The sequence below is a fragment of the Bipolaris oryzae genome, assembly GCF_000523455.1.
Source record: "Bipolaris oryzae ATCC 44560 unplaced genomic scaffold scaffold_2, whole genome shotgun sequence".
Classification (NCBI taxonomy): Eukaryota; Fungi; Ascomycota; class Dothideomycetes; order Pleosporales; family Pleosporaceae; genus Bipolaris; species Bipolaris oryzae.
In genome coordinates, this window is record NW_006911278.1 from 180,305 (window position 1) to 202,910 (window position 22,606).

General features: G+C 53.2%; 7 protein-coding genes across 7 annotated transcripts; 4 read left to right on the plus strand and 3 right to left on the minus strand.

Annotated features, from left to right (window-relative positions):
* Positions 1-1,469: 1,469 nt before the first annotated feature.
* On the plus strand, positions 1,470-3,479 carry COCMIDRAFT_80800 (uncharacterized protein; the record flags this gene model as incomplete). The annotated part of the gene is made up of 2 exons (XM_007684401.1): positions 1,470-1,765; positions 1,826-3,479. The coding sequence occupies 2 exons, from the start codon at positions 1,470-1,472 to the stop codon at positions 3,477-3,479; spliced, it is 1,950 nt and encodes a 649-aa protein (XP_007682591.1).
* Positions 3,480-6,790: 3,311 nt separating this feature from the next.
* COCMIDRAFT_31811 (uncharacterized protein) lies at positions 6,791-7,395 on the plus strand (the record flags this gene model as incomplete). The annotated part of the gene is made up of 2 exons (XM_007684356.1): positions 6,791-7,034; positions 7,091-7,395. 2 exons carry the CDS (start codon positions 6,791-6,793, stop codon positions 7,393-7,395), a joined length of 549 nt encoding a protein of 182 aa, XP_007682546.1.
* A 1,945-nt stretch (positions 7,396-9,340) lies between these two features.
* On the minus strand, positions 9,341-11,094 carry COCMIDRAFT_31812 (uncharacterized protein; the record flags this gene model as incomplete). Its single annotated transcript, XM_007684357.1, has 3 exons — positions 9,341-9,478; positions 9,540-10,419; positions 10,469-11,094. 3 exons carry the CDS (start codon positions 11,092-11,094, stop codon positions 9,341-9,343), a joined length of 1,644 nt encoding a protein of 547 aa, XP_007682547.1.
* A 208-nt stretch (positions 11,095-11,302) lies between these two features.
* COCMIDRAFT_467 (uncharacterized protein) lies at positions 11,303-12,205 on the plus strand (the record flags this gene model as incomplete). The annotated part of the gene is made up of 4 exons (XM_007684302.1): positions 11,303-11,333; positions 11,395-11,846; positions 11,901-12,123; positions 12,183-12,205. The coding sequence occupies 4 exons, from the start codon at positions 11,303-11,305 to the stop codon at positions 12,203-12,205; spliced, it is 729 nt and encodes a 242-aa protein (XP_007682492.1).
* Positions 12,206-13,083: 878 nt separating this feature from the next.
* COCMIDRAFT_80730 (uncharacterized protein) lies at positions 13,084-14,530 on the minus strand (the record flags this gene model as incomplete). Its single annotated transcript, XM_007684402.1, has 5 exons — positions 13,084-13,162; positions 13,239-13,506; positions 13,569-14,132; positions 14,256-14,417; positions 14,488-14,530. 5 exons carry the CDS (start codon positions 14,528-14,530, stop codon positions 13,084-13,086), a joined length of 1,116 nt encoding a protein of 371 aa, XP_007682592.1.
* Positions 14,531-16,732: 2,202 nt separating this feature from the next.
* Positions 16,733-19,810, minus strand: COCMIDRAFT_80656 (uncharacterized protein; the record flags this gene model as incomplete). The annotated part of the gene is made up of 5 exons (XM_007684403.1): positions 16,733-16,867; positions 16,921-17,370; positions 17,418-19,253; positions 19,309-19,550; positions 19,762-19,810. The coding sequence occupies 5 exons, from the start codon at positions 19,808-19,810 to the stop codon at positions 16,733-16,735; spliced, it is 2,712 nt and encodes a 903-aa protein (XP_007682593.1).
* An 825-nt stretch (positions 19,811-20,635) lies between these two features.
* Positions 20,636-21,716, plus strand: COCMIDRAFT_80470 (uncharacterized protein; the record flags this gene model as incomplete). The annotated part of the gene is made up of 3 exons (XM_007684404.1): positions 20,636-20,694; positions 20,817-21,406; positions 21,457-21,716. The coding sequence occupies 3 exons, from the start codon at positions 20,636-20,638 to the stop codon at positions 21,714-21,716; spliced, it is 909 nt and encodes a 302-aa protein (XP_007682594.1).
* Between the last annotated feature and the right edge of the window lie 890 nt (positions 21,717-22,606).

The window sequence follows — 22,606 nt, forward strand, 5'->3', positions numbered from 1 at the left end:
GTACCATGTGGCAGATGCCGTTTGAATATACATACATACTACGTAGGAAGTATGTATATCTGTATGTATGTGTACGATAGGTTGAAGGATTCGTGGGCTTGGTACCAAGACACCGGAAGCAGGTGGGACGATGTCACACTGCGCCGTTACTGGAGTTGATGGCTGCAACGACAGCGGCGGCGCAAAGATGCTGGAGTAGGCATAGGCGGGAGGAGTGGGAGGACAAGGGTGGATACGAAGTGTGGTAGGAGCACTAAGCAACCCTGCACGGGCCCTACCTTGGCGAAGAGCCTCGGACTTCCCCACGACCATTGAACTCAACACGCGCTCTGTATGCTGCCTGTGATTGGCTGTTTTGCATCTCCCATTCTTCACAACATGTCCGCTGCCTCGACTGCCCAGCACAACGACGACATGACCAGTGCACGTCAGCGGCGCAAGACGTCTGGCAGGGCTGGGAATGCCATGCACTCGATTATTTGCTTGGTGTGCTTGTCAACAGCCACCCCGGAGGCTTGTCGCTCGACGTCATCACTGGCCGGTCCCAAACCCGCAAACACTGCGGTAGCAGTAGCATTCAGATCTGGGGATGTGCACAACACACAGGGACCTCCCAGGGCGCAGATATTGAGAAATGGGGCACACGGCTGCGGGCATGCATTCGCTCCATATTTTGCTTTGCTCGACGGTCCAATGGCAGCCGTCTGTCTGCGGAAAAAGGACGGGGATTGACTGTCGCGTGAGGTCCTTCCGGACCTGGTGGGTCTGCAGAATCGTAGCATTCTCGCCTTCGACTAGCCTTCATTGGAAGCGACGGTATTAACATTAGAATTTTCTTCGCCTACTCGACCCTTTATAAGCCCTACTTTGGGCTCCTGCAATCATGTGCAGCTTTGCTTTATCGCGTTCGCGCACATATTGCGCGTTCCTGCCCTCTTGTCTCTGCCTCGTCCACGCCCGCGAGCATCTTTTTCAAAACATCCCATAGCTACCCAAACTAGCTATCTGGCCGCCACGCCAATCTTCAGTATTGGATAGCGCGCCATCACCGCCGACGACAACACGCCAGCAATCTGCCGACGCCGCCGTTCGGGGATATAGCTAGTCGTTCCAGCATCGGGACGTCCGGTATTACTACTACAACCAGGGCCAGTCTTTGCAGATCCCCACCCACCACTCAGAGGCAGTTCTCCGCAACGTGGTAGTGTCTCAACTGCTTCGTGGAACTAGTCGAGTGGGATCCAGCAAAATTTGCCAATCCTTCAAGGGTCGATCCGTGGGTTGAATCGCCATCCCATCGTATAAAGGCACCGACCACGGCCTGTGCTTTTAGACCGCATTGTTTTTGATCACCACAAAAAGCAGCAAACAACGAGTTTCTCCCATCAACTCGTTGCTCCATTACTACCATGGCCTCTGCGGCAGAATCCCTCCGGGACTATGGCGTCGCTGCCCCCCACGGACCCAACATGACGGGTGAACATCAAGCCACTCAAGATATCGACATTCGAAAGGACATGAGCGAGAACGAGGCTAGTGTCTTCCACGCCTTGCTTCACCCCGATGATCTCTACACTGCCGAAGGAACCTACTGGGCCGACTTGCCCATTGGCCAACGGGTCAGGTTTGTTGGACAAGTCGATGCACAGGAAGCAAAGGCCGAAGCCAGCTACTTCTGGAACATGTTCAAGAACGACCCTCTTGCTCCAATTGGCCATTACTTCCGCACTTGCGTGATCCCTGGTGCCGGTCTTGGTTTGGAAGGGTAAGTTGTCCATGCACGATATTACATCCATCCAGCGACATGTTCTAACCATTCTACTAGTTACGTCCTCTTCTCCATTGGCAATGTTCGCCCTCTACTCAAGGCTGCTTTCCCCGACTGCTGGGGCACCCACGAAATTTGTGACAAGACATGGACACAGGCTGTCGACTACCTCGAGATTTGCGGTATCATTGTCGGTCAGATCCTCGTTGGTATCGTTGGTGACTGGCTTGGCCGTCGGTTTGGTCTCATTCAGGATGCCACCATCATGTTCGTCGGTCTTTTGATGCTTACTGCTGCCTGGGGTGTTACTCAGAACGGCTGGGTCATCTGCTACGTATGGGCTCTCTTCTTCTATGGCATTGGTGTCGGAGGCGAATACCCCATGACTGCAACTGCCGGTATGGAGAATGCTGTCGGCTCTGGAAAGGTTTCGACCAAGGACGACCGTCTTCACCGCGGACGAAAAGTCACCAGTGCCTTTTTGATGCAGGGTTGGGGTCAGTTCTTCAACCAGGTCATTCTCATTATCCTGCTCCTCATCTTCCACGGTGGATCGTCGCCGCCTTACTCCAAGACTTTGGCGCAATGGACTTACCGCGTCTCGTTTGCTATTCCTGCCGTTGGAACGCTGTGGCTTGTCTACTTCCGTTACTACAAGATGAAGTCGGCTTCGAAGCAATTGATGCTTTCTAAGAAGAAATCCAATGTCACTGGATACGACGTCCAGTCGCTGAAGCTCACCTTCACCTACTTTGGCCCCCGTCTCCTGGCTACTGCCGGTGCTTGGTTCGCCAACGATGTCTTCTTCTACGGCAACAAGCTTTTCCAGAACGAATTTATCAGCATCCTCACACCTGGCAACAAGTCGGTCATGACTGATTGGCTATACAACCTTATCAACGTCGGCGTATCACTTTGCGGATACTATCTCGCGTCTATTCTCATTGACAACAAGCTCTACGGTCGCAAGTGGATGATGATTGTCGGTTTCATGGCCGACTTTGTCCTCTTCATGGTTCCCGGATTTGCCCTGAAGTACTTCACTTCGATTGAGAACATTCACGGTTTCCAGGCCATGTACTTCCTCTCCTCCTTCTTCAACCAATTCGGACCCAACAGTGTTACTTTCCTTGTGGCTGCCGAGGTTTTCCCCACACCAGTTCGCGCTACTGCTCACGGATTCAGTGCGGCATGGGGCAAGCTCGGTGCACTTCTCGCCGCCATCCTCTACAACTACATTGACATCCAGACCAAGTTCTACTTTGTCCCCTGGTTCGGTCTTGCTGGTGCTCTTCTCACTCTGCTCTTTCTTCCCGACACTACCGGCCTGGATCTCAAGGAGCAAGAGCGTCGGTGGGCATATATTCGAGCTGGCCGAGAGAACGAGTACCACGGTATTGCCATTCACTGGAAGCACCTTTCATGGTGGGAGCGTTTCCGTGGACAGCACAAGGGATACGATGCCAAGCTCGACTATGAGCAGAAGATTGACGAGATGCGCGCTGACTGGGTGGAGCGCCAGCAGCACAAGTTCTCTGAGAAGAACGGATGGGAAGGTGTCGAGGCAGACGAGGACGACCATGCCGATGTGCACAACTACTTCAAGCGTACAACACCTGGTACTCCTACCGGACCCGAGCCCATGATGGCGCCCAAGGCCGTGTCTGAGAACTCCTCTGGAGATGAGATTACGAACGAAAAGAAGGCTTAGCTATGAGAAATGCTCTATGTTCATGAAGATACAGGGGAACATGTTTGTATTGAGCAAAAAAAAAGTGTAGTTATAGTAGTCTTAGCGGGTTTATTTTTCTTCTTTTCTCCCTCCAGCATTACAGCGGCGTTTGGGAATTTGGAATTTGCGTTAGAGCGCAGATGAGACAGACGGATTGGCAGATTCAATAAAGCAAGAAAGTTAATGAATAATGCTATCCCCATATGAGACGCTGTGATGACGAAGAATGCCCATGCATGGTTGTTTGGTAGGAGAAAGACGTTGAATCGATAGTGTTGCAGAGTACATCCATCCATCCATCCATCCATATGGAATGTATTGGTAGAAAACCTCAGGGTCCAACGACTTGGTCATGGTCATTTAGCCATTTGCAAAAGGTAATGACGAGATGAATGCAAATGATGCAGAGGTACGGTGGTAGTACCGTAGAAGAAAAAATAAAATAAACCAACGGCTCTTGTCTCCATCAGGCACTTCTCCACGTGTGCGCGGGAAACCCCCCCGTAAGTAACATAGCAATTACCTTAGCCTTATGCAACTTTTATGCATCTACGATGGATCCAGTATGCATGATTGCTGCGGGCAAACAGGATAAGCACCAGCGGACGGGTACCGCAAAACACAGGTATACCATTAAAGTAATAGCCAAAACGGGTGCGCGCGCGTACGAAGGGTTGGTTGGTTGGTTGCACTACTTACTTTACCCAGTCTCAGCAGCAGGGCAAAGGAAAAAGCCATGGGCACCTGCGTACTGCACCTGCGTACTGCACCTGCGCACTGCACCTGCGCACTGCACCTGCCGCTTTGCAACGGGCGAGCACCAAACAACAACAATAACAACAACAACAACAATAACAACAACAACAACAACAACAACAACAAGAAAAAAACCGGTACTTTGGGTGAGCGGTGAAGAAGAAGGCATGAGTTGTGGCAATTACCAATGCTAACTTTGAAGATTTTTTTCCCCCTCTGTTGCTGCCCTCTCCGCGACTCGCGGTCTTGCGCTTCTTCTCCACGATCTGCGCATTGTTTGTATGGCTCGGGCGTGCGTTGCGCAGTGACGGTTTGAGTCGAGGTGCAAGCCAAGAATGTGGGCGGTGGACAAGGAGGAGGGGGGGGGGTTGGGAAGGGCGTCTAGGTGCCTTTGCTCTCCATGTCCTCTTCTCTCTAATCGCTATCGTGTGCGATCCGAGGGCACGGGCGCGTTGGTGCTGGCGCGAGCGATGGGAAGGAGCCGCAATACGAGAAATGCTAGTGGCAGTTTGATTTCGTAAGACGGGAATCTGTGGGAGAGACAACAAGAATATTCCAATGGATTCTAGAGCGATTTTGGTGTTAGGAGACATGAGGGAAATTAGAGTTTTTTTGTTTTGTCTCCTGCGCGCGGATTATGGGGAAAGGCGGGTAGGAACTGTGGTACAAGTGCAAGGGGCACAAAGTTTGCTCTGGAAAGCATAGTGAGGGTCGTGCAAAGGGTCTAGACACAATTCTTTTTTTTTGTGTTTGTGTTTCATTGGGGTTCGCATTGGGGGAGATGAAGTCCAGGTAATAAGGGATAGTCTTTTTGATGTTAACAACCATCTTTATGGTTCAACGTGCTATCGCTCGCCGCGCAATCAACGCGTACTCTAGATGGAGACGGGAAGCAGGGATCCAGGGGAGAAAAAAAAGCCAAGCATTGTGCAATTTCGTCGAGAATCGGAGAAGAGGCAGACGACGTCACAATCACCTCGTTATCGCAAGCAGGCGATGTGCTGCGAAGCGAGATTAGCGGTATGGGGTTGACCGCCTGCAAGTCCGGAGACGTGGTGTGACAGCCGGGGGCAGGTAGCTTGGATTTAGCCGCTTTGCCCCAATGTAGGTACAGATTGCAAGATATTTTGTTTCGATAGATTGCGCGCCTGAGGAATTAATGGGCGTGATATGCGCGGCTTGCGGCAGGCCAAGGGGGGGGAGAGAGAGCAGGAGGACGGGCAAGGTATGATTTGGGTGGTAGTGCATTGTTGGGGATCGGCATATGACAAGCAGAGGGCGTCGGAGCGAAAGACGATTATTGAGCCAGGGGAAACAAAACGATGTCTCGCGGTGAGGCTGGTGAGCGTGGTGTGCAGCGTAAGGGGACACGCGTCGCACGTCACGGGCCCATGACGAGTCCCGAGGGCAAAAACCAAGTGGTTGCTGGTGATGGGCCAGTGATGGGTCGCTGATGGGCCATTGACGGGCGTGGCAGCGTGGCAGAGTGGCAGCGTTGCTAAAGTTAGCAAGACGAATGACGGAGGACGCGAAACACAGCCAGGCGGGATTGCAACAACAGTCATGCAAACACAAGGCTGCTCCACCGCCAACCCTGTGGAAGAGCGAGGCGGTGCGCAGCCAGGGCAACGATCATCGAGCGAGGAGACAGAGAAAAAAAAAATAGCGGCGCTGCCCCTGGGACACTGGGTCTGCGTGCCTTGCACTTGCTGCATGGTGTTAGTAGTGGCACCGCTGCTCGGCGGGCGGGAGGGCGTTTGCTGGCGGCGCGATAAGCAGCACCAAGCGAGGCGATAGTGGAGAGAGGTATTGCGTGGCACTGGCGACGGGCGTCCTCCGACGCCTCTTTTTTTTGACTGGTTCTCATGGTGTTTCTCATTGATGGCCTTGTGCCTGGCGGAGGTGCAGAGAGGCTGGGAGCTGGTGGGAGCTGGGCAGCTGGTAGGAGCATGCTGGGCCGCCGTTGGTCTTTTCCCACCACCTGCGTTGTCGCAGAGTTTCGCGGTCCAATGGCAGCCGGGGTTGCGAGGTGCAAAAAGAAGGCATTCGGCGCGACTCCAGCCACGACCCAGCCGCCGACTAGGCTTGCCCAACGGTCCAAGGAACAGAGCAGCATCAATTCTTGGAACAATGCTTGTCCATCTGCCAATCGAGCCTTGGGCCCGCGTCCGTGCGCGCCGGCCGCCCTCTCATCCAGTGTTGGGGCGGGCGTGGCGTGGCGTCCAAACACACGGGCCCCGCCTTCCCTCGCTCCTGCCCTCACCCAGGCAGGCGCACGGCCCCCCGTCCTGCTGTGGGCCGTCCATTGCGACACCCAGCCCAGGCAGGCGCAACCTACGCCTCGAGCAAATAAATAGATGTGCCTTTGTGCCTCCCACACCTCCTCCTTTCCTACTCTCCATCCACTCCATCATCATCAATTGCCTTCCATCGCATTCAGATCCCTCGAGTCGATCATCCAGTCGCTATCTCCATTACAGCCTCTACTCTATACATCTAATACAACCACCCTCGCCAACTAACTCATAATCACCATGCGTTTCTCCACCATCTCCGTCGCTTTCTTGGCCGGTGCCGTCGCCGCTGCTCCTCAGTACGACGTCCTCCCAATCAGCCAGATTTCCGACGGTCAGATCCAGGCTCCTCCTGCCACTCCCCCTGCCGTCTCTGCGCCCTCTGCCGTCCCCTCGGGCGTTCCTTCGGTTGTCCCATCTGCTGTTCCTTCTGGCGTCCCCTCTCCCTCTGCCCAGGTCCCATCTCCCTCGGAGGTCCCTGTCGGTAAGTTTGCGCTACTACAACTGCTCGATCAAGTACAGCCTGCTGACTACTACAAGGCACCGGCCCCGTCCCTCTCCCATCTGCCACTGCCACTCCCGTCGCTCCTGGCACCCCTGGCACCACCCCCATTATCATTCCTCCCGGTGGCTCCAACTCCACTGTCCCCGCTCCCTCTGGCAGCGGTGCTCAGTCAAGCGGCCCCAGTGCTAGCGCCAGCGGATCTTCCCCTGCTGGCTCCACCGGCGCCTCCAGCAGCCCTACCTCAAGCGCCAGCGTTCCCCAAGCTAGCGGTGCCGCCGCCGGCAACATGGTCTCCTTCGGTGGCCTTGTCCTCGCCATCGGTGCTGCCGTCTTCGCTTAAGCGCATCATGAGACGACCACACTGTCTCCACAAACACTGACACAGCTGCAAGCAATCTGACAGCAGTCGTGGCCGTAAGGCATCGAGTCTTTGCGATCACAACCACGACCTTGCCATGCATTGTCGGTAGCTGTCTTAGCCTTGGTTGTGGAGGTCTGCGTGACCTTTTTTTGCTTTCATCGTACATCAGCAATTGTTTTGTTTAGAGGCCAATCACGGAGTAACAAGTCTTTTTTGGAGAGCATTATTGCCATGATTGGGTTTAATTTTTGAGACGACAGGGCCTCCACTTGGAGAAGGTTCAGGATTGGCATTACGAATCCGACTTAATGCGATATGTCCCAAAGGGATACCGAACACATTGTTCAGTTCATGTTTATACCTGGTTAATCACCAATACAACATGTCAGGGGCAGCCGAAAGGTTGTACCTGATCTATAATGCTTCAATATGCGGTTGTGATTGTGATGAGATGACTGTCTTCCACTGCATTGTGATGTTTGCTTATAGCAAGTGGCAAAGGACTTGAGCGTGTGACAAACATCATGGCTTCAACTTAGCATCGCCGCTTTTTCCAGATATCAGCGAAACTGTCTTCATCCTCGCAGCCTGGAGGTTGACGGATCCTACACATGCAAGGCGTTCTCCGGTACCAATCCTTTCGCTAGTGAGTGGTGTGCCTGAAGATCCCAGCTCACGTGATCTGCACGAAAGGACAATCCGCGGTCTTGGCTACTGCCCTCTCCTGCACCCAAATCAACATGACCCAACCGCACCCAACTGTTCGGCCCATAACCACCACAGTGCAACTCATCATCACCCAACGTACCCTCATCCCCACCCGACCCCATCTTCTCGTAATCGCTTACTCCCTTTCCCTTTCCCCTTCCCCCAAAAAGCCTGGCCCCCTCGATTCGAGTGAGATACGCAGCGGGTAGCCCCGAACCATGGGGAGAGGGGGGCCCCTTGGTCCTAGTACCACTTGGCGCTATGCCCGCATGCGGAAGCCTGACGCCAGGTGCACGCCACGGCTTCCCACTAGCTTGCTTTGACGTGAACCAGCGGGTATGTAACCTTGATGCATTGTGTGCCTGGCTACTCTCGGACCTCTTTCTTTCTCTTATCTTTCTTTTTCTTTTCACCTTTATATATATATGTATTCTTTTCTTCTTCGAATATAGATTTTTGCTTTTTTGGGTGTCATGGTGCGGGAAAGAGGGGATGGGATGCAGCTCAACGAAACGTGGGTGGTGGAAATAAACTTTGGGGTATTTTTTTTTAGCGGATGAGATGGAGATTTTGATGCTGATGTTGGGGGAATATTGTCTTGTCGATAGGTATGTTGCGATACAGTATCTTTTCATTGTATGTGTGTGTGTGTGTGCGTGTGTATGTGGATATTTGGGTTGGACATTGGACAAAAGGACATCTGTATCTTTTTTGTTCTTTTCTCTCTTTCCCCCCCCCCACCCCTTTTCGCCACTGTACTAGCATGGTCCTTGGCGTTTTGCTCACGCCCACGTTTCAAACACATCTTGGGGCGTGGAACATTATGCGCAAACTCTATGTGCATGCGCCGTTCCCTCTCAACAAGTGCTACATAAGAGTGGCAGTGTCTGTCATTACTCGCAATTGCCGAGGCTGGCTATGGGTCTGGCCCTTTCTCTTTGGTACCTGACGCCAAAGCATGTGCGGCTACGGTAGCCGACATCTTTTCGTCATGAATGGCGACTAGCATGTACCCAACAAGTAATATCTGCACTGCAGGGGTCGGATAATTGTCTGACAATACCGTGTCCGCTGCATGTCATTTGTAGGCAGAGGAAGAGAGACAAGCGATAAGCAACATCCAATCATTCGGAAGACATGTCACGCAAGAAACAACGGCCTGGCAAACAGAGGGTATCATTCTTCTCCTGCTAGACTAACTCGTATAGCCTTTCCATTACCTCGCCTCAATGACATGTGTAAGAAGCTGACCCAGAGGGTTAAGCCCCTCCTCTGCCGTCAAAATACGCTTTGGTATCTCGAATTCGACTTCTGGCTCCTTCTTGAGATCGCGGTCTAGTTCAACGTCGAGTAGCTGCAAGGGCTGTCAGTATCGAGTATACCACAAAAAAAAATACAAGATTGTTCAGACTTACTGCAGTGTAGGAATGATCCAAAAAGTCTTCTAGGTTATATGATCGTTTTGTAAATTGCTCAGAGATAATCTTAGCCAGTGTAGCAACATTGGGGTGGTAATGCGATTGCAGAGCTACCAGCTCCCAGACGCTGCTCTCGATAGCATTGGTCAGAAAAGGGTCCGCTTCATCCATATCAAACGGGTCATCCATGCCCTCTTCTTCTACCTCATCCTTGAGTTCCGGATCCCGGATCTCACGGTGCATCATGAATGTACACGCAGGATGGCGTTTGAACATGTTGTACACCCAGGGTATTACAACTACAATACCCGCTGGCGGGCCGTGGAGGGCCAAGCGTGACAGGCGTTTGATGAAGCTTGCGACCAGAGTGGCAGGCAAGTGCGACGAGGACATGAAGGTGTCGAGGAGGCGGAAGAAGCGTGATCGGTGCTTCGAGTGTAGGAGTCCATCGTCAAGAAGCGAGTAGAGCTTGTAGTAAAAGGAAGGGTAGTCGAGGTTCTTCTCCGAGATGAGGTAGTAAATTCCAGACAGTGCAAGTAGCGATGTGGCGCCGCCTACGTTGTACGAGTCGGTCAAAAAGTCTGACAGAATTTCGGGTTGCTGGAACCAAGGTGCAATTTGGTAGGAGAAGGTGGTCAAGATGGTCTTTCGCTGCTCCTTTGAGAGCCCTGTGCGCATCGTCGCCAACCACGCTGCTTGGGCCTTCTCCTTGTATGCCTGAAGAGATGGAATCGGGCTCTTTCCTTGTACCTCGACGTAAAAATTCTGGATCTCGGCTTTGGATTTGGGGACTTGGTCGAGGGTGGAGAGTAGGGACATGCTGTTCGCAGCTACGAGTTGCTGAGTGGTAATATCCAGGTCTTCGTCAAGTGTTTTTCTGAGTATGTTAGCAAGTGGTCTCCACTTTCAGGCAGGTATGTACTCACTTGATAGTTTGGAACGTCTGATATCGGATGTCGTCAAACTGCTTGATGTACTTCTCCGCAAACTCCTCACGGTTCAGGTCGTCCAAGGGGAGTTGCAGCAGAACTTCGATAAGACGAGGCAAAGGCCCATTTTTGATCTTGTAATCTTTCTGTGACTTTGCCTCCTCCTTGACCAATCGCATCAGCAGTGTCAAGGCTACCGACTGCTTTGGAGGGTGCTCGCTACGGAGGAAGTTATCCAGAAGCATGTTGCAAAGCTCCCGGTAGCGCTCCTTGAGCCATGATACAATGACACCCTCTGCCTCGCTCATGCCCTTGCTCTTCACCATGTCGCCCGTTACAAGTAGTCGCGAGAAGACTCGGCATAGTGCAACGGCTGCCAGTATTGGGCCCTCATTCTCGGCGTCTGATTGCTTGGCTCGTTGCAAAAGAGTGGCAATGTTGTTGTAGTGCTTTCGCGACTCGAGAATCTGCGCTTCGAGCTGTACGATTTCTGATTGTAGGTCGTCGCCGTCTTCACTGGAGGACTTGCGCCGGCTCTTGGACTTGGATTCGCTGCGCTCGGGCTTGCTTGTGTCCCTTTTTCTCTTGACCCCAGACATTGCCGTAGATTTTGTACCCGCCATGTTCGTTTGAAGCTCGCTGCTTCGCGTGGTGTGGAATGATGTGCAGGCGCAAAAAAGTTGTCGATGCCAAAAAGTCAGGCCCCGGCCGGGCGAAGTTCGGTTAGCGCATCGGCGTCGGTGCTTGGCTCAGGTTTGGTACGCAACATCACGAAAAGCTAGCTCTCGACGACGACCAGCACCCCCAACTGCACCCCCTCATCAGACAGCCATGGCCTCACGTCTTGCAAGGAGCGCGGTCGGTGAGTAGCAGCGTTCCGATGAAGATGCGATGCCATTGACCCCATTGCTCACGCACAACAGGCGCCGCCCGTCTCCGCCCATCGCTTCCTCTCCGCGCCCTGCCCTCGATGGGCATGCAGGCCCGCTACAACTCCAACCTGCCCCAGGAGGATCCCAAGAAGAAGGCCCAGACCCTCCTCGACTCGATACCCGTTCCCGGCAACAGCCCCCTCACCAAGGCCGCCGTGCTCTCTGCCGGAGCCGGTCTCTCTGTCGCCGCCATCAGCAACGAGCTCTACGTCGTCAACGAGGAGTCCATTGTCGCTCTCTCTCTGCTCACCATCTTCTGGGCCGTTGCCAAGTATGCCGGACCTGCGTGGGGCGACTATGCGCAGCAGCAGTTGGACAAGATCTCGGGTATCTTGAACTCTGCCCGCCAGGACCACACCGCAGCCGTCAAGCAGCGCATTGAGAGCGTCCAGGACCTCAGCAGCGTCATTGAGGTCACCAAGACCCTCTTCGAGGTTTCCAAGGTGCGCAGGTTCCGTGTGGGAGATGGAGGGGTACCAGACTGACCATTTTCACAGGAGACTGCCCAGCTCGAGGCTCAGGCTTTCGAGCTCGAGCAGAAGACTGCCATCGCCGCCGAGGCCAAGTCTGTCCTCGACTCGTGGGTCCGCTACGAGGGCCAGGTCAAGCAGAGGCAGCAGCGCGAGCTTGCCGAGTCCATCATTGCCAAGATTGAGAAGGAGCTCGAGAACCCCAAGACTCTCAAGCAGATTCTTGACCAGAGCGTCACTGACGTTGAGAGTGCGTTTTTTTTAAACCAGAAAGATAAATTCGAGTATCACATGCTAATGAATATGTAGGGATCGTCTCTGGAAAGGCATAAGCGACCTAGCGCATCGAGCAGCCAAGTTTATCCAATGTTAGATCAATATGTGCAATTAGTCAGACTCATTCAATGTAGAGTACCCTAGGCTGGGGAAATGGCCCAATAAATCTGATTGCGTCTTGAATGCCTATGCCAACTTTATTGTTCATTTTGTTTTGGGGAGATGGGCGACGGGTTGATTGAATATTGGTCCAAGTTCTTCTTGGTGGGGCTTTGGCTAGTCTTCTTGTAACCTGAACGTTTGATTGACTACCCATTACCACTAAAACATTACCGCACAACGATAGGCAATTCCACGCGACCTAAACACATACACACGCCAATCCCTAAGCACCATGCCAGGCATTATACACATCCATTATCAGATCATGCCAACTGGTTCCGAGAGACAGAAAAAGGGAAGGAGAAGATGACCACAAGCTGCCAAGAGCGGGGGCAATTCACTGTGCCCGCGCCAGAATGAGCACTCCAAGCCATGCCGAGTCTGCCCGCTACCACTGCCAAACGAAAAACCTCTTTCTTGTTCTCTGTACCCCCCAGTATTTCAAAAACAAAATATGGCGAGGTTGTATAAGCCAAGTGCAGGAGGGGGGAGGAGGAGGAGGAGGAGGGAGAGAGTTACATATCGACCTATTGATTGATCCCTTGTAGACGGGGGTATTATAGCAGAGAAAAAGGGGCAGGGAGGGGAATACGCATTTTGAGTGGGTTTAGGTCGCGAGAGAGAGAAAAAGAGGGAGCAGGTAAACAATAAAAAGAATAGTAGAAGAGAAGAAGACTACGACAAGGCCAATAAAGGTTGTGGTAAGAGAAAGGGTATCGTTGGAATGTGATATGGTAAAGGGAGCGGGCGCAGGGAATAGGTAGCAGCCAAGCTACGGCCACCAGCCCATTCTCTTGTAGCTCTCAATGACCTCCTCGACCTTCTCCCTCGTGCATTTCTCCACGTTATATCTGGTGGTGTGGTGTTAGTATGTTGTTGGTTTTACTCGTTTGGCAGCTACGCCAAGGTGGGGGTGGGGTAGCTTACTTGAACCCGGTTTCCTTCTCGAACAGGCTACCATCCATGCACAGATCCGCGTCTTTAAGCAGCTCCTTTTCCATATAAGGTGTCAGTGGTGTAGATTGGCTAATACCGGCCTTTGACTGCAGCTCTGCCCAGGGGTCTAGTGTTTCTTCGTTGACCTCATCGACAACGTGGTCGAGGTTTAGTCGTGCAAAGGCGGAGATAAGGGTGCCGTGGAAGCCGGTCTTGATGTTGAAAATCTCCCCCATGAACTCGGCCGTATGTTTTTGTGCTGTAAGCAGTGTGAGTAAAGGAGAAGAATGTGGAGCACAAACAACAAGGGATGAAACGTACACGTATTTCCGTGGTCCACAATGTTGAAAATGGGCGGCGGTCGGCGGGCGGATGGCCCCTTGACATACCACTGCGCACCATGCCAGAGGGCCCTTGTAGCGTCCTCGACATGCACCAAGTTTGTCTTCATGTCTTCCTTCCAGAGGAAACGCATCTCCTTGCCCATGCTCTGGTATACTCTCGCCATGCACAGTGCCGTGCTGAAAAACTTGCTTGTGTAGGGGCCATAGACGTGAGCCATGCGCATAACCATGAGGTTCAAACCTTCAATCTTGGCCAGGTCCTCCTCGCCCTTGAGCTTCCACTTTGCCAGATTTGACCATGGTTTCGTCTTGTCAGTCTCCTTGTGGGGTATGTTCTCTGGCTTGTAGACCATGCCGGTACTAAGTTCAACAAAGCATTTTACTTTGCGCTTTGCAGCCTCGCGGCCAATGTTCATGGAAAGGCCGTAGGAGCGGAGTTCGTAGACCTTTTCCTCCTGAGAAAAGCGTGTCTCGCCACCGCAGTTGAATACATAGTCGAATTCGCCGCCACCCTCACGATCGAATATTCGGGGTAGGGATCCTGGAGTGAGAAGTCAGTCTCGAATTGCCTTGTGGTCAGCATACTTTGAAGGGGGGTGCGGGAGGATTGTGCGTATGTCTGTGTTATGGATAGTTGTGTAGGTGGTGAGCAAGGGATACGCACGTTCTTGTGCCGCGTCCGCCTGGATGAAGCGCTCCCTCGAGCAGGCCTCTTTGAACTCTGGGGCCAACCATGCCAACTCTGGCAGATGTTTGTCGACGATGCGTATTTCGGAAGCGAGCTTGTTGTCGTAGATGTACTTGCAGAGGTGTCGTCCGGTGTAGCCTGGCACAGGTTTGTTAGTCCTCTCGCGTCTTATCTCTGGCCGTGGGCGTGGCAGCGAGGGCAGCGTTACCGAGTCCGCCTATTATAAGAACCGCAGGCTTGTCTGAGGCCATGGTGGGCGTCGCGTCAGGGTTCGATCTACGCAGACAGAATGCGCAACGAGATCACTAGGAGAATTTGGGGCGACGCAGTGGGCGGATGGTGTCTTGTAATGTCAAACTCGGGGGTTGCGGGTCGCGCTCAATGCTCAACGCTCAGACCTCAGATGTGTGGTTGCACGAGACGGGCTGACAAAGGGAGAAGGGTGGCGTGTGTGTAGGCACGGGCGAGTCCTTTGGTTGCTCTCGTATGGGTAGGCAGCGGGCCGGCGTGGGCTTGGGCTCGGGCGGTGCGGTGCAGTGCAGGGCGATGGGGTGTGGTGCAGTCTTCGCAATGGCGGGCGTGGGTTTGGGACGAGAAGGCTAGTGAGTGGCTTCCCACCAAGAGACAGAGGCTCAAAAGTGTAGGGTACCGCGGCACGACGATGTCATATAACCCTGGCCCAATCTAGCCGACTCATTGACCTGCAGCACGAGGCAGTCAGGCCGACAATGGGGAGCAGCATTTCTCTTGGTACCAGAAGCCGTCCAGGAGGCTCTTCGTATCGAAAAACTGGGACATGGTTCTCTCCCCGCCTGCTCCCTCCCTTCCCCCGATCTCACGCCGTGGTCGGGCACTGGTTGCCGACCCCAAGCAAGCACGCAACACACACATATACACACATATACATACACATACCCATACAGGAGACACAGGCGAACGATTGGTACCGGCCCCATCAGCCGCCCGATATTAGGCTTGCCATGGTTCCTCGATGCTGCGGGTTTTGCAACGGCACCTGTATTGGCTGGGGCTGCGGGAATGGCTCACGAGTACTGCTCGGTACGTCACGTCACATCGCGGCGCCTTGACAGCATGACGTTTGCCCTTGGTCGTCGAGGGTGGGAGCGTGCAAGCAGAGGCGGTTGCGGCGGGAGATGAACAGCAGTCAGGCGGGCGGTGAAGGGCGTGCCGGCGCGCTCCCGTAGTGCTGAACCATATGTCTAGCAACCAAGCCTTGGGTCTCATGACAGCCCAAAGTGGGGAGGCGTCTCAGGGGCAAGTTCGGTTGGTGAAAGCTGGAGTCGTTGGGCTTCTGCCAGACCAGGCCAGGCCAGGCCTTGCAAGGGAAACGTACTGGCAGCACCCAGCACCCAGCACCCAGCAGCCTTGCAATGGCCACCTTCTCTACTTAGACGTTAGGCTGGGCAAGCGGTAGTTCGCACCAGGCAGGCCAGGGCTGCCAAAAAGCAAATCACTGTGGAGCCGCTATGTTATGCATCTCTTCGCCTTTTTCTCCGGCGTCTGGGGCGCGTGCCTACAGTTCAACGTCGGAACGTGCTTGCATGGTCAACACCAGCTGCCTCCGCGGAACCTGCACGCATGCACGCACTGTGAAGAGACAATCAACAAGCACACACCCGCCCACGCCCGCCCACGCCCGCCACAACCCACGGCCGCTCTTGGCGGGCCACTATGACGGCGCCTCTTCATCCCAATCCAGCCCTCCATGACTCTGGCCCGCCCAGGTACCAGTCACTGTGGCAGATTGCATGCCCCCATGCATTGAGAGCCACCGCCAACGGCTGGTGACGCCATCTCCAAGCCCCTCGGCTAGTTTGCACATAAAGCATACAGCTACTTACGTGTACATGTGTATAGTATGGACATATATATGTAAGCATGTACATCGAATCAGTCTGCAAAAAGAAAAAAAAGCGCCATGCCCTGGAATCGATTCACTTGCTCCAGCACACACCCTCCAAGTGAGTACTTGCCCTATGCCACGGTTTCATGCCTGGGCAGCATCGTCGGTATCGACAGCAAGAACGGCTGTTCATGCACGGAAGCTGCAGCCCGTTATGATCGACCCGCACTTGCATAATGCACGCCTTTCATACACAAGCACATCATCTCTGCTCAAGCATATACACGCTAATAGCTGCTGTCAATATTTCCTGTTCGTAGCCATGCAAATAACTAGTCGCCTAAATCATATGAGAAATAAACTCGCAAACCATGCCCGCTGAACCTTGTCGCCCGCCTGCATACTCGACCTGCACAGGACAGAGATGCCATGCTTTTTGTTTTTACCCTTCCTTCTCACTTTCACCCTTGTCCCACCGACCCATCATGCTATATGTAAGTATATAACCCCCCATGCTGCCCTCCCCCAACCAACCAACCAACCAACCAAAAATGCACATGGACGAATCAAAACGCCTCTGCATGTTTCCTTAAAACTCCCAGTTCTCGTCGACGGATTTGATGGCCCAGTCAAACTTTTCACGCAACGTCTTGGAGAAGAAGCGCTCAATCGGCACATCGAACTTCTTGGAAAACACCACAGTGAGACGTGGGTCAATGTAGTTCTGCCCCCTGTTAGCAATCTCTTCCTAGATGCCCATGCAGCCGGGCCACTTACAATCTTCGACGTGCCCAGGGCAACTTCCTTGTTGCCCTCCTTGTCTTCCATCTGGATCTTCATGTTCTCAATGCGCTGATGGAGCTTGTCAATGTTGCCCTCTAGCTTCTCAATCGTCGGGCCCTTGCCCTCGGCCTCGACCTTGCCCGTCTTGTTCTCCTTCTTGTATTTTGCCGCAAGCTCATCGGCCTTTTCAAGACGCTCCTCAAGCTCCTTGGGCTTCATCTCCTTCTCGCCCTCGGCCTTGAGCTTTTCGTTGTCCTTTTCAAACTTCTTGATGATCTTTTGGCGCAACTCCTCAACCTCGGCATCCTGGTGCGCCTTGACCCACTCCATGTCGAGATCCTCAGGCCGTTCGAAGAACTCGGCTCCCTTCTTCTTCTTGATCTTCGGGTCAACGTCAATCATCATCATCTTGGTTCTCCACACTTGATACCGAAGTCCATTAATCTACCCCTGTCAGCATGGCCTTCACAAACATCACAAAACAAACTAACCTTCTCCGTCATCTTCTCAATAGAGTTGGCGTGGTTGGCAGCAACGGTACGCTTGTGGTTACAAAGAATAGCAACTTCACGGTTCGCATCGTTATAAGCCTTCACCTTCTCCTGGATACTACCAGTAGGCTTCATCTCCTTCAGCAGCCTAGCCATGGTGTAAGATGCATTATAGGTACGGAAGACCTTGGCAGTGAGACCAGGCATGTAGCTGGTCAGATGCTTGTTGAGCGCCGAAGTCGTCAAGCGATCAAAAATGTCATCACCAGTCGTCTTGGGCTCCTTCTTGAACAGTTTCAAATTCTTGAAGACCTGCGGATCCACCTTGACTTCGTCGTAGAACCGAATACTGTCCTTACCCAGAAAGTCGAAAATGACCGTCTCCGGAGGCCTCAGAGTGATGTGCTGAAACTTGAGCGAGCAGCAGCCTACTGTATCCGCCTCGTCCTCTCCCTTTTCGTTACCAGCACGAAGAGCGAACTGATCGATAAGGTAAATGGCAGTAGCACGTTGCCGATCGGCCATCATCTTGGAATTCAGGTCCTTGCGGTAATCTTTGCGGATACGATCAATGTGCTTCTTGAGCTCTCGCGCCTTTTCAAACTTCTTGAAGTCACTTTGACCCTTGATATCCGAGTTGGCGGCAAGCATGACATACTTGTAGGCACCATTGATGTTTTCTTGCCACATGGCAAGCCATGTACCTTCGTGGTCATGTTTGACCTCCTTCCAGCGATGACCCGCAGGCGGCTCAGGAACCTTAGCCTTCTCGCCAATGTTGATGGTGATTTGTTCGGGCATGACACGCTTCTTGACACGACCAGTCTTGGGATGCTCACCACGACCACGGAACAGGCCCGGCGGTTCGACGCGGAAGTTGCCGACCTTTTGCTTACGACCATCCCACATGCAGTACATGTACGGGGCCTCCGCAGCCTCCCTCTCAGCCTTGAGCGCCTTCTTCTCTGCCGCCGAGAGAGCCTTCTTTTTCGCGCGCTCAGAATCGAACCACTCAAAGATGGGCTTAAAGTCGCACTTCTCAAACTTCTTGATCTTGACAGTGTTTCCACTCTTGTCTTTGCCATGTCCGGTCTTGTCTAGGATGGCAGTGAAGTCCTCAAAGAAGTTCTTGTTGAAGGTTGGGTTTTCTACGTTGTGCGTCGAGTTAAGCATACTTCCGTAGAAAGTAGCCACCTCTTCGGCATCCTTATGTAGAGTGACAGGCACGCCATCGTAGACCAGTTTGACATGCTTGGGCAGTGGCTCGTACTCGGGAGGAAAGACAACGCCAGAGTGTTCGAGAGTTTCCCACTTTCTGGTGCCGTCACTCTTGCCTGGGTCTTCCCACCAGCGATACTCATCCTCGTCGTCTTCAGCCTCCTGATCCTCCTCAGTCTCCTTCTTCACCTTGCCTTTGCCCTTCGCTGGTGCCGCGGCGGCAGCCTTTGCCTTGGTAGTCTTTGAAGTGGACTTCTTGGCGAGTGGCGCATCCGAGTCAGACTCCTCTTTCTTGACACCATTCGCCTTCTTTGCTGGAGCCTTTTTCTTTGCAAGCGGGACGTCATCCTCGCTATCGCTCTCCGCTTTTTGCTTGCGCTTTGGGGGTGCCTTTTCCTTGTTGCGTATGGCCTTTGCCTCCTTTGCAGCAGCCTTTTCAATCGACTCTTTTTTCTTAGTGAGCTTCGTGGCTAGAGGCACGTCAGAGTCTGCTGACTCTCCAATCTGCTCCGCGCTCGCCTTCGGAAGTACCCTAGCCTTGAGAGGCACGTCGCTGAGTTCCGAATCGGAATCGTCCTTGACTGGCTTCGCCTGCTGTGATGTCCGCCGCCGCTTGCTCTGCTGGATAGTTAGCTTAACAAAATGTACGTGCACTCCGCACAAAGAGACGTACCAGAGGCTTGTCATCGTCCTCCGAATTGCTTGCGTCCTTGTACGATTTGCCGTTCGCTACGCTCGTGCGCGCCTTGCGCTTTCCGTTGGCGTTGCCATTCGTCTCCGGCGCATCGACATCCATCTTGCTATCATCGATGGGTCCCATACGAATAGAGATGCCGGGTTCGACGTGGCCATTGGAAGGCGCTTCCACGTTCATCCTCTTGTCTTCCTCGTCGGTGATGCGCTCTGATGACTTTACTGTAAGACAAAGATGTTAGCCTTCGCCAGCCTTTTATTAAAACGTGAAAAAAATGCGTCAGACGAGGGTGTCACGAACACGATGGAGGGGGTGGAGTGAAAGTGGTGAGGTTGGGTGGTGAAAAGAGTGGAATTCAACAAGGGCGATCGGCGCGTGAGAATGAGATAGCCGTAGCGCGTGTGCAAAAAGTACTATCGTAGACAAACCCACCTTGATCGTTCCCTCGCACAAGAGGAGTATCGTCGCCGGAAGATGACATGTTGTCCACAATCAGCGCGTGCTTGACTTGCCGGCGATAGAAAACAGATCGTGGGACTGCAGCAAAGTTTGGCGCAGACCGAGTCGACCGTGCGGAAGCAGTGGAGGCGGCCCTGTACAAGGGTAGGAATAGCGGAAGGACGCGTGCCTTACAGCGGCAGACTTGCAGTACGATTGAAGCGATGGTGGCGGAGGTGAGATGAATGGTAGCAGGACGTGGGTGACAGATGAACGGAAAAAGAGGAATGCTGAGTTTAAGTGAAGCGCAGCCCCAGGGAGCCACCACTTGTGCTCACTACTAAGTCCACCAACGCACGGTCGTTCGGCCTTCACCAAATCTGGGTCAGCAACTCTTCGCAACAAATTGCCCGACGTCATGAGCTGATCGGCCAACGCATTACATACCGACTACAAGACCGACAGACGACAGCCGGAAAACAACTGAAGTTTTTTCTGGGAAATTTACTCACCTCATGAGACTTGGGTGATGCTTGCCACCTGTTTGTTGAATCGTTCCTGGCTAAGTCCAGCTAATTGTGTCGCGCCACAATGCCGAGTTTAGTCCTGTTCTCCTGTGTGTAAGAAGAGCAGTAGTGCAGAATGCACAGTTGACTGTATTTGAATGCTTCTCAGTGTGAAACAGTCGAGTACAGCTCGTGAAGCAGGTCTTCTGGAGTAGATGGTATCACGTGACACTTGGCGTCTTAGCGCGCAAAGCAATTCAGCGTCCCGATTGCCCGACACAGCTTCCGTTCAGCAAAGACAGCAGTGAAGAGCACCACCACACGGCTGTCGCCATCTCCACTCATCTCAATTCGTAGCCATGATGCTGTCACGAGCTGCGCGCCCGGCTCTGAAGGCCGGCATGGCCGCCGCCGTCGCCCGGTACGCTCCCGTCCGAGTTCGCAGCTTTTCTCGCACCTCGCAACCCCCCCATTGTCGGATCAATTGCACCGCCAATTGCATCGCCAATTGCATCCATTGCTGACTGGAACTTTTCTATCTAGGCCCGCCGCCCTTACCGCCACCAATGCCGCCGGCTATGCCACCCTTCGTGAAATTGAGGGCCGTCTCAAGTCGATCCGCAACATCGAGAAGATCACCAAGACCATGAAGGTCGTCGCCTCCACCAAGCTTACCCGCGCCCAAAAGGCCATGTTTGAGTCCCGCAAGTACGGTCAGACCTCTAATGAGGTTTTCGAGAATGCAGAGACCAAGCCAATTGAGAGTGAGGGCAAGAAGAACCTCATCATCGTCTGCAGCTCAGACAAGGGTCTCTGCGGTGGTATTCACTCTGGAATGTCGAGAAAGGTCAGGAGAATGCTCGCCGAGGCCCCGGATGCGGATTTGGCCGTCATTGGTGAGAAGTGCAAGGCTCAGTTGGGTCGTTCCAACGGAAAGAACATGGTTCTTTCTTTCGCTGGTGCCGGAAAGGACGTGCCTACCTTTGCCGACTCTTTGTGCATTGCCGACCAGATTTCTCTGCTGCCCACCGACTACGCCTCCGTCAAGATTGTCTACAACAAGTTCATCAACGCCTCGAGCTACGAGCCCATCATCCAGGAAGCTTACTCTGAGGAGGCTATTGCTCAGTCCGGTATGTCAAGTGTTGCATAACAAGAGACCGTACTCTGACCTTGTATGCAGCCAACTTCTCCGCTTTCGAGATTGAGGACGAGGTTCTCCCCAACCTCCGCGAGTACGCTCTTGCCAACTCGCTCTACTGGGCACTGGCCGAGGGCCACGCTTGCGAGCAGTCGGCGCGTCAAAACGCCATGGACAACGCCTCCAAGAACGCTGGCGAGATGATTAACAAGTTTCAGATTCTGTACAACCGAACACGTCAGGCCGTCATTACTGGCGAACTTGTCGAGATCATTACTGGTGCGGCCGCTTCGGAGGGTTAAACGTTGGAGTAGCATGGGACTTGATATCCCGAGACTATGGTTCCACCTCCCCCTGGGCTGTATAGAATAAATCTCTACCCACAACTCTTGTGTGTCAGCAAGTTGACGGAAACTTTATCGCATTCACCCTGTGCCGACCTGTGTCATGTGTGAGTGCCGACTAGCTTATTACGCCAACTATGATATATGAATGCGGGTCCTCTGGATAAGTACTTATGTTGATCAGTATGGTCGCAGACTTGCTGCAAACAAGAGTCATGTGTCGCAACACACGACCTCGGCCAGAATCAGAAACATACGACTGTGTAAAACGTCTTAGTTAGGCGATGTCTAAACTTGGCATGTCCAGTCTCGGTTTTTGCGGCCACTTGGCGAACGAAAAAGCGTTCGTCGAGGCGAAGGGGAGGGGTGTTGCGGAGGCTTTTTCTCGCGTGAACAGGGCAGACTAGTGGGGTACCTGGCCCGGTGCGGTAAGCTCAAGGCTGGATAAGGTAAGTAGATGGTTGCTGAAACATGACTGCATCATTGGAAACAACCGCTCCTCGCACCTTTCCAACATCTGTTCAAGTGACATGAACAGTGGGGCCGGCGCAAGGCCAGGAAACCGTTACATATCATGGCATTATATAGATGTTCCCGTCTGCTTTTGTTGCGGTTCGTAGAGTACAGTTCTCCAGGATGCTCTGGTAGCGGCCCCATTTTTGTCATCCTCCTCGGACAGCAGGCATGTACCCTGAAGCGTTGAGATAGCAACCGCCCACAAGAAGGAGCGTTATAACACGCATTCGGTCGTCTCCTGCTCGTTTTATAGGGTGGTTTGATTAATACCTTGTCTCATCTGGTTGTTCTCCGCGTTGGCTCGACCAAGTCCGCAGCCCCCTCGAAGCCGG